This window comes from Manis pentadactyla, chromosome 15 (assembly GCF_030020395.1).
Source record: "Manis pentadactyla isolate mManPen7 chromosome 15, mManPen7.hap1, whole genome shotgun sequence".
NCBI classification, from domain to species: Eukaryota; Metazoa; Chordata; class Mammalia; order Pholidota; family Manidae; genus Manis; species Manis pentadactyla.
In genome coordinates this window covers 1,252,471-1,265,085 of record NC_080033.1, presented here as the reverse complement: position 1 = coordinate 1,265,085, position 12,615 = coordinate 1,252,471, and the positions used below count along the sequence as shown (strand labels likewise).

Below are 12,615 nucleotides of genomic sequence, written 5' to 3'. Positions count from 1 at the left end.
AGATGGGAGGAATGAGTCAGATACTTAGACAACCAGATAAATCTTTATTTGTCCTCTGACTGTGTGGCCTTCTCCTCTGGAACCTTGGGGTGCTGAGCAGCTACACTGCGAGTGCCGAGCCAGTACTTTATGGCATCCATTGCCTTCCCAGACCGAAAGCAAAGTATCCTGGGGAAAGGTGGGAGTGCAGATAGAGCAACTGAGTGAGGGACATCCCCACCTCCAGCCTCCCAGTATTTGATATATTCTAGCAATTATCCCAGCTCCGCCCTCCTACGTAGGGCCCACCCACTTTTCTGAGCCCCATCCCCAATGGCAGTCCAGCTGTCAGCGTCCTGTAGCTCCCAGGTCCCCTCCTGCTTCAGGAAGCTGGAAACCCTGCCCCTCACTCCAAGCTCTGCCCCCCTCGGTGGGCAGCTCACACGGTGACTACGACAGTGATGAGCACCACAAAGCCCCCGATCAGCAGCCCTACTAGGCGGCCTCTCAGCATCTTCTCGAGCTTCTGAGGCTGTGATATCGTATCTTGGACAGTTGTGGGCAACTGGGGGAAATTCGCAGGCATCTCACCGGGGGCCAAGCAACCCTGGGTTTCGGTGTTTATAGACGGTACCTCCTTGGTATTTGGGGGCAACACTGATAGAGGAAGGGAAAGAGCAGTACTGGGAGGCACGAAGGTCCCACCTTGGCCAAGCCAGCCGTCCCCTCCCCAACCCGCTCCAGGAGATAATCAGATCTCCAAAAAGGTGAACCCCAATACACCCCGGGGGGAGTCTTGCAAAGGCGGCCAGAGGCCGCATCCAGGGTGGAAGCCACACCCTCATGGCCTGGAACCACACCCTCCAGGACATTCTGCCCACATTGGCCAAGCCCCTGAAGGCTGACCATCCCAACCCCAGGACCCCGAATCCTACACTTCCTTCCCCAGCACTGACCTGTGACATGAAAATGGATGACGGTGGCTAGGCCGCCTTTCACAGAGCCCAGCTCACAGCGGTAGGTGCCTTCGTCCTCTTGACCCACCAAGGGCTTGGTCAGGGTGGGCTCTTTCCCCTTCGACATCAAGGTCTCAGAATTGTTACTCCAAACCTAGACCCAAGCTCAAAGGGTCAGAGAGGCCTGGGGAATTCTGGGTTCACGGGGGTACAGGGGTGAGATCATCATAGGGCCTCAGTGGGGGAGATGAAAGACCAGGGCGTGGGAGTGGCGGGGTCAGTGGAAATCAAACCTTTAAGGTCATGAGTCATGGAGATTGTGCAGGCCTGTGGTTACAGGGCCCCGGGGGCTCACAGAGGCCTGATGGACTTGGGAGTTCAAGGAATACAGGAGTTGGAGGGCCCCACCCTGTAAAAGCTGTAATCCGTCAGGCCTTCAGAGGCTTTATGCCAATTGAGCTCACAGTCCAGGATCAGGTCTTCCATTGCACGGACCTCGACCCTGCGCTCTGAAGATAGGATGTTACTGCAGGAGACCTCTTCCCGGTTCCTGCCCTTTTCCCTCCCGCTTCCACTCGGTCGCGACCCCGCCTTTTCTTGTAGATTGGCTCCAGTGTCTGCCTTCTCTAGACTGAGGTGCTCCTCTGGCTCCGCCCTCCTCCACCAACCCATCCCGCTGAGCCCAGCTCTCACCCCCGCAATCCTTGGACTTTTGGCAAGCGTGAACCTGCTTCTCGCAGTTGCTGCACCAGATCAAAGACTGCAACATCATACCTGCAGGGTCAGGGTCAAGGCTATATTTGCCCCCCTAAAAGGCGGGGCTAAAAGGAGAGAGCAGGACCAAGGGCTGGGGCGGGGTCAGGTGCAGAATCCCTAAGAGTCAGCCTGAGGGGCGGGGCTAATACGCCGCCCTGCAAGAAGTGGAATCTACCCGGGCTTAGTCAGGAGTGGAAATAGAATACGACGGCCCCCCAAGACGTCCGAGGTGCAGAAGATACACTAGAAACCCGGGAAGGAGAATGAAAAAACACAGACTCAAAAGGGGCAGGGAAAAGGATAAAGGACCAGTTTCCAAAATCCTGACTCACCACATTTGTTGGGACAAAAAGCTGCCTCGGAAGGAAAAAGAGAGAGAGAATCAGATTTTTAAGTTAAAAGAGTTGAGAGAGGGTTTAAGGAAGAGGTTGGGGCTGGGACTCGGGTTTAAGAAAGGAAGGACCTGGGTGCCTGGACCCCTGGGTCTGAGGGGGCGTGCGCTGGGAGAACTAAGAGACGGGACTTGGAGAAGCAGAGGGCTGGGGACAGGGACTTTGGGCCTGGAGTTCCAGACAGACTCCCATCTTCTCTCACCCTCTCTTTGGAACTGAGCGACGTGTCTGGCAAAGGTATCCTTTTCCTGGTGTAACATCCAGAACAGCTCCTTCACGAAGAGCTCGCCTGGGAAGAAGCAGGATGATACAGAGTGCGCCTCCCCGCCCCCATCACCATCCCGGGAGTGAGGTACAGGAAGCTTGCCTCGGACTGCACAGCCTGGCATTCTGCTTTCAGGCCTTCTCAGGGAAGGACAGTGAAACTGAGTGACCACTTAACATAGTGCTGGCCCCTGGGCTAAGCAGCAGCTGGGATGAAGGCACTGTTCTGGTCTCCATTTTAGACAGGAGGGAGCTGTGAAATCCCTCGCTCAAGGCCACATAGCAAGGCAAAGTCGGAATCTGAACTTAGTCTGACTCCAGAGCCACCACCAGACCACAGAGCAGACCAGGTGTCACCAGCAATCACTTTTTCTCAGCAATTCTGGAGCTCCTCCCCTCTCCCCTCAGTGCATTTACCCTTTACATCGCTGTCTGTGATGCGTTTCAGATCCTTCAGAAAACTCCAAGATACCTTTTCCAGGGTGGGCTCATCTGTGGGGAGGAGATGGAATCTCAGATCCCAAGCATTAACGTCTCATTGGCTCGCCTAGACTTAGAAACTACAATATCCATGGGGCCGCTGGTAAAGGGTAGACAAGCTAAAAGGATTTCCTGCCTCCCGTTGCCTTCTGGGAGTTGTAGTTTTGTCGCACAAAATTCCAGCAGAGGTCGGGGACCGCAGTATTTGCCATCCCTAAGAAACCCTGGAATCTGCATCCCAGCCTTCTCCATTCCCGAACCCATGAGACTCTTGTCTCCAGCCTTTCCCCACCCCTCCACCCCGCAATCCTAGCCTCAGACCTCGCCTTTCCCCGGACCCAGGAGTCCGCGCTCCGCGCTGCCCTCACCGATAACTCCCACATAGGAATTCTCGTCAATCGGCAGTTCCTCGAAATTCTGCAAGGCCTCCTGTACCCTTTTCATGACGTTTTGGTGGTGCTTGGCTTCCAGGTGGCCTGGCAGGTAATCGTTCTCCAAGGACTTTAGTGCCTTCAAGGCCTTTGGGTCACACATGATACAGCCCTGGGCAGGAAGCAGGCAGCCTGCCAGCGCTGCCACCAGCAGGGGAAGCCGTGGCCGCATTGCGGCCAAAGCGCGAAGCCCACGCAGACCCGCGGTGAGGGCCCTCTCACTCCAAACCAAGAAGGTGGACCCCAAACGGAAAGAAGCCCCTCCCCGAGACTATGGACCCGCGATTTGCAGGGCGCACACTTCTCGTTAGGACCCCGAGGGGTCCCGATGCTCCCTCTAAGGCAGCTGCCGGACTTCGACTCTGATCGTTGTACGGCCAACCACTAGAGTTCGCTGGAAGGCCGAGTCCAGCTTCTCAGGACTTTTAGAGAGGACGAGCGAACCAAGTTCTTCCACTCCAATATTTTCTCACGCCTAAAACTAAGGATTCTGTTGGGGGCAAGGGTGGGTTTGGTCGCGTGATGTGGAGAACTTTTTTGACTGGCATCAGAGTCACGGTTCTCCCCTTTCTACAAGGAACTGCCACAACCTCCACCTTCTAGTTCCCCACGTAGGGCCGCGAACTCTCAAGATATAATCCCTGGAGGTTTCCTTGGCCCCGCCCAGAAGTCAACTCTGAGTCTGATTGGACCTCAACAAAGGGAGGCCCCGCCGAAATTCGGTGAGGTCACAGAAGCGGCTGCTTTTTCAGACTAGAATTTTGCCAGTATCCCCCAAAGGAAAAGTACCCAGTCTGCTCCGGCTTCCTCCCCTCCCTATGACCCAGGTTTCCCGCGAGATGCCCACGCCTTTTGGAAAGCCTGGAGTCGCGCCACAAAGATACGTAAACGGCCCCTTCTAGCCTTGAACTACGACTCCCAGAAGGCCCTGGGGTCATTCCCTCCAGATGACCGCGGCCAACCCCATAGCTTTATGGAAAATGTAGTTCGAGAATTATACTCGTTGCTTATTCATTCCTACAGCCTCTCCCCAGCCTATGAGATAGAGTTAAGTCCCAGAGGAAAGAGAGCTCAGGGGCCAATATTGAGTCCCTGAGAAAGGAACTGGGGCTCAGAGTTAAGAGTCCTGGAAGGTCTCTCTCTCTCCTTACTTTTCTGCATCACTGAGACAAGCCACCAGAAAAACGGACCACAACTCACACAAATCCCGCAGCAAGAGGCTGCCAGACTGAGCAGGAACAATACCCCTAGACATAAGGCCCTGTAAGTTCCACACCTTTCCTCCTACACACTCTCACACACACAAGATTCCAAAAACCTGCAGAGACGGGTTGATGATGTGGATGTTTAATTCATACCTCCTCTTCTCTCCCACCTGTGGCAGCTAAGTAGGAAATAGTTCCCCCAAACTCCCTGAGAAGACTAGAAAAGGAGCTTAGATTCTCCAGTGGGTTGATAAAAAGGTGTGCTCAGAGTTTTCTGTGTAATAGTTATCTACTTTTGCCCCCTTCAAAAAGCATGAAGGGGCTCCTAAAATCTGAATCGGGAACCCCATCCCCTTGGCCAGACCGTGTGCTCCTCCTGCCTGGGTTTGAGGCCAGTCCTTTCATCCCCAATTTGCCCAAAGCCAGATTTAGTGGTTCTTTGAAGTCAGAGGCAGACAATGGTTGGCAGAGGGCACAGTACCTGTGGCTTTCTGCAAGCCCAAGGGACACATTTAGGCTGGCTGAATTCCAGAGAATTGGTTCGCACGACTCCCAGCAGCACAGCTGCAGAGAAGGAAACTTTCTTAATTGCAAAAAGCAACCCAAACTCAGTGCCAACATGTACAGCACCTGTCGTTGTCAGTTTTTGAGTTTAAAAAACAAAAGTGCCCCTGGATTTCTGGCAAGCCTTGCTCCAAGAAGCTGCAGCATTTCAGCCACCATCTCTTCCCCGCCTCCCATGCTTTAGCCTATCTGCTCCCCAGAAAGGTCTTTGTGCTTTATTTCAGATGCTGAGAGATTGGACAGAGTTCTGCTGTGCTCACAGCTACACACAAGTATTTGTGTCCAAACACAAGTTTGTCTTCAGCCAATCTCTCTGGCACTGGTTGAGATGTTGATCTTCTTGTTGTACCCTCATTAGATGCTTTGCCAAAGTTATCTGAAATTCCAGAACCCCATCCCCTCTGGAAGAGCCCTGCAGGGTTTTCTTCACAGGCAGTTGAGCAAATCCCCTCTAGAGAACCACTCCAGAAACACAGAAGGGGAGTTGGTGAGTGCTTGCTCTAGAATGCTCATGAGTTCCCTTAGTCCTGAGGACCCAGGGGAAGAGAAATCTCTCTTCTAGAAAAACCCAGGGTGGTCAATACTAGAGGGGGTTTCCCTGTTCCTGGGTTGTGGCCATCTAGAAATACTCTGCATCTGGGCTGGGAAGAGCAGGCACTTGCCTTCTAGAACTGCCATGAGCCTGTCTCAACACTGCCAGTCAACAGGAAAAGATCATCTGCTGGTTCTAGAATGTCCAGGCAGTTGCAGAAAGCCCCCCTTTCCCTCAAAGTCTAGCCAACTCAAATCACTCTAGAAATGGGTGCCCACCTGCTGGACCACCACAAGCTCCTCCAGAAGCTATGTTAGGCTTTAGGAAACTCATAATGCTGGACCTAGATTGATTAAGCATTCCAGAATCTCTCTCTGCTGCTCAGGGCCCAGCCAGTCTCTGGAGTGGGGACAAGTCTGCATTAATGCCCACCCACTCAGGCAGGAAGGCAGCCGTGGGCTTAAAGATCTTCAGGAAGTTGGAGTCAGGCAAGGTGAAGTTGGCCAGGTAGACAGTGTCTCCACCAGCCAGGTAGGCAGCCCAGAAGCCGAAGGTGCCAATGGTCATGATGGTGTGATTGCACTGTGTGAGCAGTGCGAAATCTTTCCCAGGGGAACCCTCCTGCCCATCACCAGCAAAAGTCACATCCCCTTGGGAGGTGTCAATGTTTTCCCGGCACCACTCCATGCCATTGCTGGTGACCACAAACATGGGGGCTTTGTGCCGTGCCCGGAACCAATCCATAGCCTGCTGCAGGTAGGCACCATCACCCACCACACCCTTCCAGTGGTTGGGCATAACCTGCAGATAGTCCCCGCGGCGCACATGGACCCCCACAAAGGTGCCTGGCCGGTTCCCGGTGTGGCCCAGACGCAGCTGACTCAACAAACCCTGTGCCTCTTGCTGGAGGTGGTCGTGCAGGGTGAACTCCCTGCGGATCTGTTCCCGGAGATGGTGGAAGAAGGTCCAGGAGCAGGGGAAGCCAGTGAGCTTCAGCACCGGATCCTTCAAGTGGGCATACTCCTCTGACATCCAGTCATGCAGCTCCAACTTCCGCCACCGTGTGTGACTGTCCACCTCCGAGGCCATCACCGGCAGGGTGATGCGGAACACGGGGGCCAGGGCGGCATGCATAGCGGGGAGAATGAAGGCCCGGCGGCCATTGAGCTGGGCCAGAGCCAGCAGTGTGGCGTACTGTCCCATCTGGTTACCAAACCGGCCATTTGGGTAGATAGTCCAGGTTCCTGAGAGGTTGCCAGGATGCTGAGAGCAGGAAAAGGAGGTGTTGGGGGCCGTTGGTGTGCCTGACAGGCAGAAGATGGCCACGGGGGCTGTCACCAGGTGGCGGTCTGGACACAGGGCGGACAGGTCTAGACCAACAGGAAAGAGGTCTTGGTGGATATGGATGAGGAGGATGGCGGAGAAGACACAGACTAGCAGGAAGGTCAGACAGAGGTGATGTCGGCTGGGGACCCACATGGCTGCAGAGGAGGAAAGGCGAATGAGCAGGTGAGCAGAGCCTGAGGATGAATATCAGGGTGCAGAGTCCTGAGGGAATGAGGAAATGAAGGGCTGGATCTCCTAGGTCCAGAGAAGGCAAAGCAGGGGGCTTGGCATTTCAGGGGAGGGATGGGAGATGGTGAAAACTGGTCGTTACCAAGATAGCAGTGGACCTGGCACCACACCTCGGAGTCTCCTTCTCCCAGCCTGTGAGGCCCACTGAAGTTAGACGATGTCCCACCAACTCCTTCCTCAGGTGGACCTGTGCGTGAGGGACAGAGCCCACCACGGAGGTGAAGCCACAGGCCAAAGACGCTTGAGGCTGGAAGGCCTAGGACTGCATGAGGGTTCTTGGCTCCTGCAGGAGTTGGGGGTGGGCACTGAGGAGACTCCTGGAGTTGTGGGGGGTTAGAGACGGGCGTGCCCCCTGGCTGCAGGCTCCCATTCCTGGTGCTGGTCCTGGGCAGTCTCAGTTCCCACTCACCTGAGCTCCTGGTGGGTGGCAGATTCACAGGGGGCTTGGCGTAGCCGGAGCGCGTAGTCCGCAGCCCGCATCCGGCCGCCCAGGAACCCCAGACTCCAGGTCCCCGGGCCGGCAGCCCTCCCTTACAGCCGCCTGAGCCGAATGGCTGCGAGGGATCGGGGAGGGGAAGGAGATGGGGCGCGGTCCCAAGGCTCACAGCCTCCGCCCCTCCCTAGTGAGGCAGGTAGATCCGAGGCGGAGCTCCGCCCCTTCCCTGGCGCCCGGCTCCGGCGCTCGGGGCTAGGGGGTAGCCCGGGCCCCCCCAGCCCTTCCCAGACCAGGGGATTCGCGGCCCAACGCCCTCCTCCCCGGGCTCCGCCAGCAAGAGGGCTCCGCACGGACAGCCTACCTGGCGTCCTAGCAGCCCCGGTCTTCCTTGGCCGTGGAGCTCTGGCGACCCGCTGCAATGCTGGACCCAGGTGTTCCGGGTGGGCCTTTCCCCCTTCGCCTCCTCTGCCTGAGTTCATCATCTGCCCTGTGCACCTGGATGTGCCGATCCTGGCCACGCCCCAGCCGCTGGGACAGGCCAGGACACCTGGTCCCGACGAGGAGGGAGATCCTCCAACCCCTTCCGCGTCCTCCGGGTGGGGATGGAGAACTTGTTTGCCAGGCTGCTCCAGAAGCCGTGGAAAGCCTCCTCCAGCGATCAGAGTCCCAGGCGAGGGAGCTTCGCGCGGGAGGCGTCCCAGCGCCCACCAGCGCTGCTGATGAGGCATCCCCACCCCGTCCACCCCCAGATTCCACAGGGGCGGCCCCCAGCCTCTCCTTGCCGGGAATTCTAGGGTCTGTGCCTGACTACTGCTTTCTAGGCGAGTCCGTCCCAGCCTATCCTTTCCCAAGGACTGGAACAGGGAAAACTCGAGGGAGAGAAAGTTTATCTTCCCTGCTTCCAGCAGAGGCACCGGGTGACTGACTGTAGGGACCCAAAGCTTCTGTCGCACTGCAGCCCTTAAGCCGTTTCCACCGTGGAAGACGGTTCCCCATGCCACTCCACTGGCCCGCGCGGTCTGACCATTTGTCTTTCAATAAATCAAAGGCTCAGGAATTTGGCTTGACTTTCCAGATATTTGACCACACTTTCTCCAGACCCAGGACTCCCAGCCCCTGGCCCCTCCTCAGACTGAGAAGTTCAGGCCTCCCCCGCCCTCCTCATTCAGACCTGGGTGTCCAGTCCCTGCGTCCCCTCGTTCCCCTTGGGCTCCTGGGTCTCTCTTCCCTCCTGCAGAGCCTGGCTCAGCATCCACCTCTGAGTCATAGACTTTCACCCTCCCTCACCATCCCCCAGGCTATTTCGAGAGCTCCTGTGTGGGCCTGGGGTAACTTCTCTGGTGAAAGAAACACCGAGATTGCATCAGGGAGGAGGAGGAGGCCAGGGCATTTGTTGTACAAGTGTCTGGGCTGGGGTTGGTGAGAGTAAGGTCAGCTCGAGGCCAGGTGAGAGGCTTCCCGGCCAGCGTGCCTATATCCCTGCAGAGGACACTTCGGTCATGTGGCACTGGCTGCTGCTCTGATGATCAAGCAACCTCTGTGTCCGACCCCCAGAAACCTAGAAATTGAAATGGGATGCAGAAATCCCAGTGGTGAGACACAGTCTGCATCAGGCAAGCAGGGAGGCAGTTTTCCAAGCCCCCAGTTCCCTCCTCTTTCAGACCAAGGTGTCCAAACCCCAAGCTCCCTCTTCCTTCAACCCAGGAGTCCAGGCCCCCAGCTGGAAGGACCCCCTGATTGCATCATCCGTTCAGGCTGGCCTGGCCACGGTGGAATCTTAGCTCCTGCCAAGTGGGTCAAATATCATGAGTCAGGTGTGGGGAAGGTGATTGGGCAGGTCTGTCTGTATATAAATTATGAAACTTCTGCATCCATCTGAAGAGACACGGGTGTCCTGTCCGCTAGGAATCCAGGTGCAAGAGGACTGAGGCATTCAGCAACCTGTTAACCGGCTCTCCCAGACAACCAGGATCAGAAACAGAATCTAGACCCTTCAGCTCTTCAAAGCCCAGTGCCCAGACCTTGCTTAAGGACCTGAGCCATTGATGGGCTGGGACGAGGCCAGGTTCGAGCACCTGGGGCTGTGGGTCCCCGTGCTGACTGTCCTGCTGCTGGAAGGCTGCCAGGCACACCCCATCCCCGACTCCAGCCCCCTCCTCCAATTCGGAGGCCAAGTCCGGCAGCAGTACCTCTACACAGATGACGCCCGGGAAACAGAAGCCCACCTGGAGATCAGGGCTGATGGTACAGTGGTGGCGGCTGCCCGCCGGAGCCCTGAAAGTGAGTGCGGGGGTGGGGCCTGGGGCTGGGAGCTGGACTCCCGGGTCTAGGAGAGAAGGGCGTGGGCAAAGGCTCTCTGAGTCCTTGACCATTTGCTCCCCGCAGGTCTCTTGGAGCTGAAGGCCCTGAAGCCAGGGGTGATTCGGATCTTGGGAGTCAAGACATCCAGGTTCCTGTGCCAGGGCCCAGATGGGACACTGTATGGATCGGTGAGTCTTCGGGAACCCCTCCTTGCGCTCCACCTTTCCTCCTATCACCTTCACCACGTGGGGTGCCATGTCCCGCAACTTTGCCCAGAGCCTGGCTTGATTCTCTGCTGTCCACATGCCCCAAGCCCACAACCACATTTGGAGGTGGGAGCTGTTATCAGTGTTTGCAAGAAGAAGAAACTGAGTCTCAGGCAGGGACACCACCAGCCCCAAGTCCCGAGGCCTGTCAATGACAGAGTCAGAGGGGCCTGAGAGATGGGTCTTGTGACTCAGAATGGCTGCTGACCACATGGGCTCCTGTATGCCTGGCTCATGCTGAGTATAGGGTCGCTCTGAGAACCCGTGGCCTGTAAAGTTCCCGGGACTGTGGGCAGTAGCCAGATGCCCCTGTCTGGACTTAAAGAGCCTTGACTGGTCCCTGGGCTGGAATAATCCTCTCTGGAGTGGGGACAGGGAGGTAGGCCTTGCAGGCCTGCCAAGGGTAAAGTTGGAGCCTGCTTCTGTTGTTCTGTGTCCTGAAGGAGGCCTGGGACCTAGACTCTTGATCTGAGGGAGGAGGGGCTCCCCCAGATCCCCAGGAGTCCCTAGACCTCTGCATCCGGAGGGAGAGCAGGGCTGTAAGTCTGAGGGAGGAAGGCCTGGGGAAGGAGGGATCCAGGGACCTGGACTCCCCAGTCTGCAGCAGGAAGGGGTAAAGGAATCCCACATCTCTGATCTCTGTGCTTGTCCCCTCAGCTCCACTTCAACCCCATGGCCTGTAGCTTCCGGGAGCTGCTGCTCGAGGACGGGTACAACGTCTATCAGTCCGAGGCCCTTGGCTTCCCACTCCACCTGCCCCCTGACAACTCCCCATACGGGGCCCGGGCCCCCAGGGGACCCACACGCTTCCTGCCGCTGCCAGGCCTGCCCTCGGTCTCCCTGGAGCCTTCAGGGATCCTGGCCCCCGAGCCACCCGACGTGGGCTCCTCAGACCCCCTGAGCATGGTGGGGCCTGCGCAGGGTGGAAGCCCCAGCTATACCTCCTAAAGCCACAGGCTGCTGATTGCTGGGGCTCCTCTTTATTTATTGGGTTATTTATCTTATTTATTTTTCTATTTTTCTTACCTGGGATAATAAAAAGTCTGAGAGGAGAATCAGAGTGAGCACGAGTGAATGTTTGAGGGAAGAATGGGACCTGCTTCCTCGCCGCTGACCCCAGAGCCCACCTGCTCCCCGTTGCTGTAAGGCTGTGGAACAGTCCCAGCCTCCCCCGTCCTCAGTTTTCTGCTCTGCCAAGGTGTCCCCAGGGACGCTGGACTATGCCTGCCCTTTGACAGGACTTGGGATTCCACCCCCCTCCACCCCTAAACCTTGTGTTAGTGTTGTAGAGCTATTTGTCCAGGTTCCTTAATATCTGGAGCACGTTTAAACAAGGCACTGCACAGCCCGATGGGAGATGTAGTTTTCTGGGTTCACTTAGCCCCAGAATGGAAGGACATCTTGGTCCTCGGGGCTGGGGCAAGGACCCTCGGTTCCTGGGACTGTACCTGCGGCTAGGGTGGCACTCTTGGCTCCTGGGGATCAGAGGGTCGGACACTTGAACACCTGGGTCCCAGGAGAACAGGGCGTAGGGACCTGGACACGCTGGTCTGAGGGAGGCGGCCCTGGAGTCTGGGAGTCCTGGTCTCAGGAAGAGGGAATGCTGTTCTGAGTGCATGGTGTGGGCACTGTGGGCTTTGGCCTGAGGTGATTGTGAGAATCCACTCCTAGCCTGGCGAGCATGCTGCCCATTCTCACTTCCTTCCCACCATCTGGATTTCCATATTGCCCTTTGAGTTATTTCCTGTTAGGAAAGACGTGAGAAAAAAGATTTAAAGTGCACCTCCCAGGGGTAATGGGTCTACCCTGCAGGAGCCCAGGTGGCTGGCTGGGGGCCGCAGCCTCTCTGGAGCTGGGGAATGCAGCCACTTGTCTTCACTCCAAGTTTTAAATGAGAGGAACATCCTGATCAAAAGGGATGGTGGTGCAGGTCCCAGAAGGTTTTGGGAGGGACTCAATGCCCAGAGGAAATGAATGTGCCTCAAAGTACGCTTTTGTCCCCTATGGAACTAGGCTGGTTCAGTCACCAGAAAGAGTCCCCACGGGGAACAGAACCTGTAATGCCACCAAGTCCACCTGAAGCAGCCAGTTTGCTGCAGGGGGTGACTTCATGTGAGATGTAAGCTCCTGGTCAGAGGAATCCACCTACTTCTGTCAAGGAAAGTCACCCCTGTGCAGTGAGCAGGAAGAAGTGGTGGCCACTGTCCTGATGGTTCTCCCGCCCACTGACCTTGGAGATCACAGACCCTGAGGGGAGGGAGCAGGAGGAGGGGCTCTGTGGTAGAGACCCGGGGGATGGGGACAGAGACTCAGGGGGAGGGGGCCAGGGACCCAGAGCCAGGGGAGGACAGGAGGAGGAGAGAGAAGAGGGACAAAGGTGGGGGGGGCAGAGATCCAGAGAGAGGGGCAGGAAACCAGGAAGAAGGTCAGACACACACACACAGGGACCTGCAAAATGTGTCCAAACAGCACCTTCAC

At 56.7% G+C, this 12,615-nt stretch overlaps 3 protein-coding genes across 17 annotated transcripts; 1 reads left to right on the top strand and 2 right to left on the bottom strand.

Moving 5' to 3' along the window:
* Nucleotides 1-23: 23 nt before the first annotated feature.
* On the bottom strand, nucleotides 24-4,343 carry IZUMO1 (izumo sperm-oocyte fusion 1). 5 transcript variants are annotated; one of them, XM_036885925.2, is made up of 9 exons: nucleotides 3,196-4,343; nucleotides 2,765-2,839; nucleotides 2,286-2,372; nucleotides 2,024-2,044; nucleotides 1,629-1,709; nucleotides 1,344-1,444; nucleotides 936-1,089; nucleotides 423-636; nucleotides 24-168 (listed from the first exon to the last, which is right to left on the bottom strand). In XM_036885925.2, exons 1-9 carry the CDS (start codon nucleotides 3,428-3,430, stop codon nucleotides 45-47), a joined length of 1,092 nt encoding a protein of 363 aa, XP_036741820.1. In that variant the 5' UTR covers nucleotides 3,431-4,343; the 3' UTR covers nucleotides 24-44. The 5 variants fall into 5 exon arrangements, with proteins under 5 accessions (XP_036741820.1, XP_057349215.1, XP_036741821.1 ...); XM_057493232.1 differs by lacking the exon at nucleotides 423-636; XM_036885926.2 differs by lacking the exon at nucleotides 2,024-2,044.
* A 246-nt stretch (nucleotides 4,344-4,589) lies between these two features.
* FUT1 (fucosyltransferase 1 (H blood group)) lies at nucleotides 4,590-8,810 on the bottom strand. Of its 9 annotated transcripts, XM_057493222.1 has the most exons (4): nucleotides 8,742-8,810; nucleotides 7,932-8,160; nucleotides 7,217-7,321; nucleotides 4,590-7,040 (listed from the first exon to the last, which is right to left on the bottom strand). In XM_057493222.1, exons 2-4 carry the CDS (start codon nucleotides 8,050-8,052, stop codon nucleotides 5,941-5,943), a joined length of 1,326 nt encoding a protein of 441 aa, XP_057349205.1. In that variant the 5' UTR covers nucleotides 8,053-8,160; nucleotides 8,742-8,810; the 3' UTR covers nucleotides 4,590-5,940. The 9 variants fall into 9 exon arrangements, with proteins under 9 accessions (XP_057349205.1, XP_057349207.1, XP_057349204.1 ...); XM_057493224.1 differs by lacking the exon at nucleotides 8,742-8,810 and having other exon boundaries at nucleotides 4,590-6,929; nucleotides 7,932-8,537; XM_057493221.1 differs by lacking the exon at nucleotides 8,742-8,810 and having other exon boundaries at nucleotides 7,932-8,437.
* A 107-nt stretch (nucleotides 8,811-8,917) lies between these two features.
* FGF21 (fibroblast growth factor 21) lies at nucleotides 8,918-12,397 on the top strand. 3 transcript variants are annotated; one of them, XM_036885931.2, is made up of 4 exons: nucleotides 8,918-9,361; nucleotides 9,476-9,862; nucleotides 9,956-10,059; nucleotides 10,795-12,397. In XM_036885931.2, exons 2-4 carry the CDS (start codon nucleotides 9,616-9,618, stop codon nucleotides 11,083-11,085), a joined length of 642 nt encoding a protein of 213 aa, XP_036741826.2. In that variant the 5' UTR covers nucleotides 8,918-9,361; nucleotides 9,476-9,615; the 3' UTR covers nucleotides 11,086-12,397. The 3 variants fall into 3 exon arrangements, with proteins under 3 accessions (XP_036741826.2, XP_036741824.2, XP_036741827.2); XM_036885929.2 differs by lacking the exon at nucleotides 8,918-9,361 and having other exon boundaries at nucleotides 9,416-9,862; XM_036885932.2 differs by lacking the exon at nucleotides 8,918-9,361 and having other exon boundaries at nucleotides 9,429-9,850; nucleotides 10,795-11,404.
* The last annotated feature ends 218 nt before the right edge of the window (nucleotides 12,398-12,615 follow it).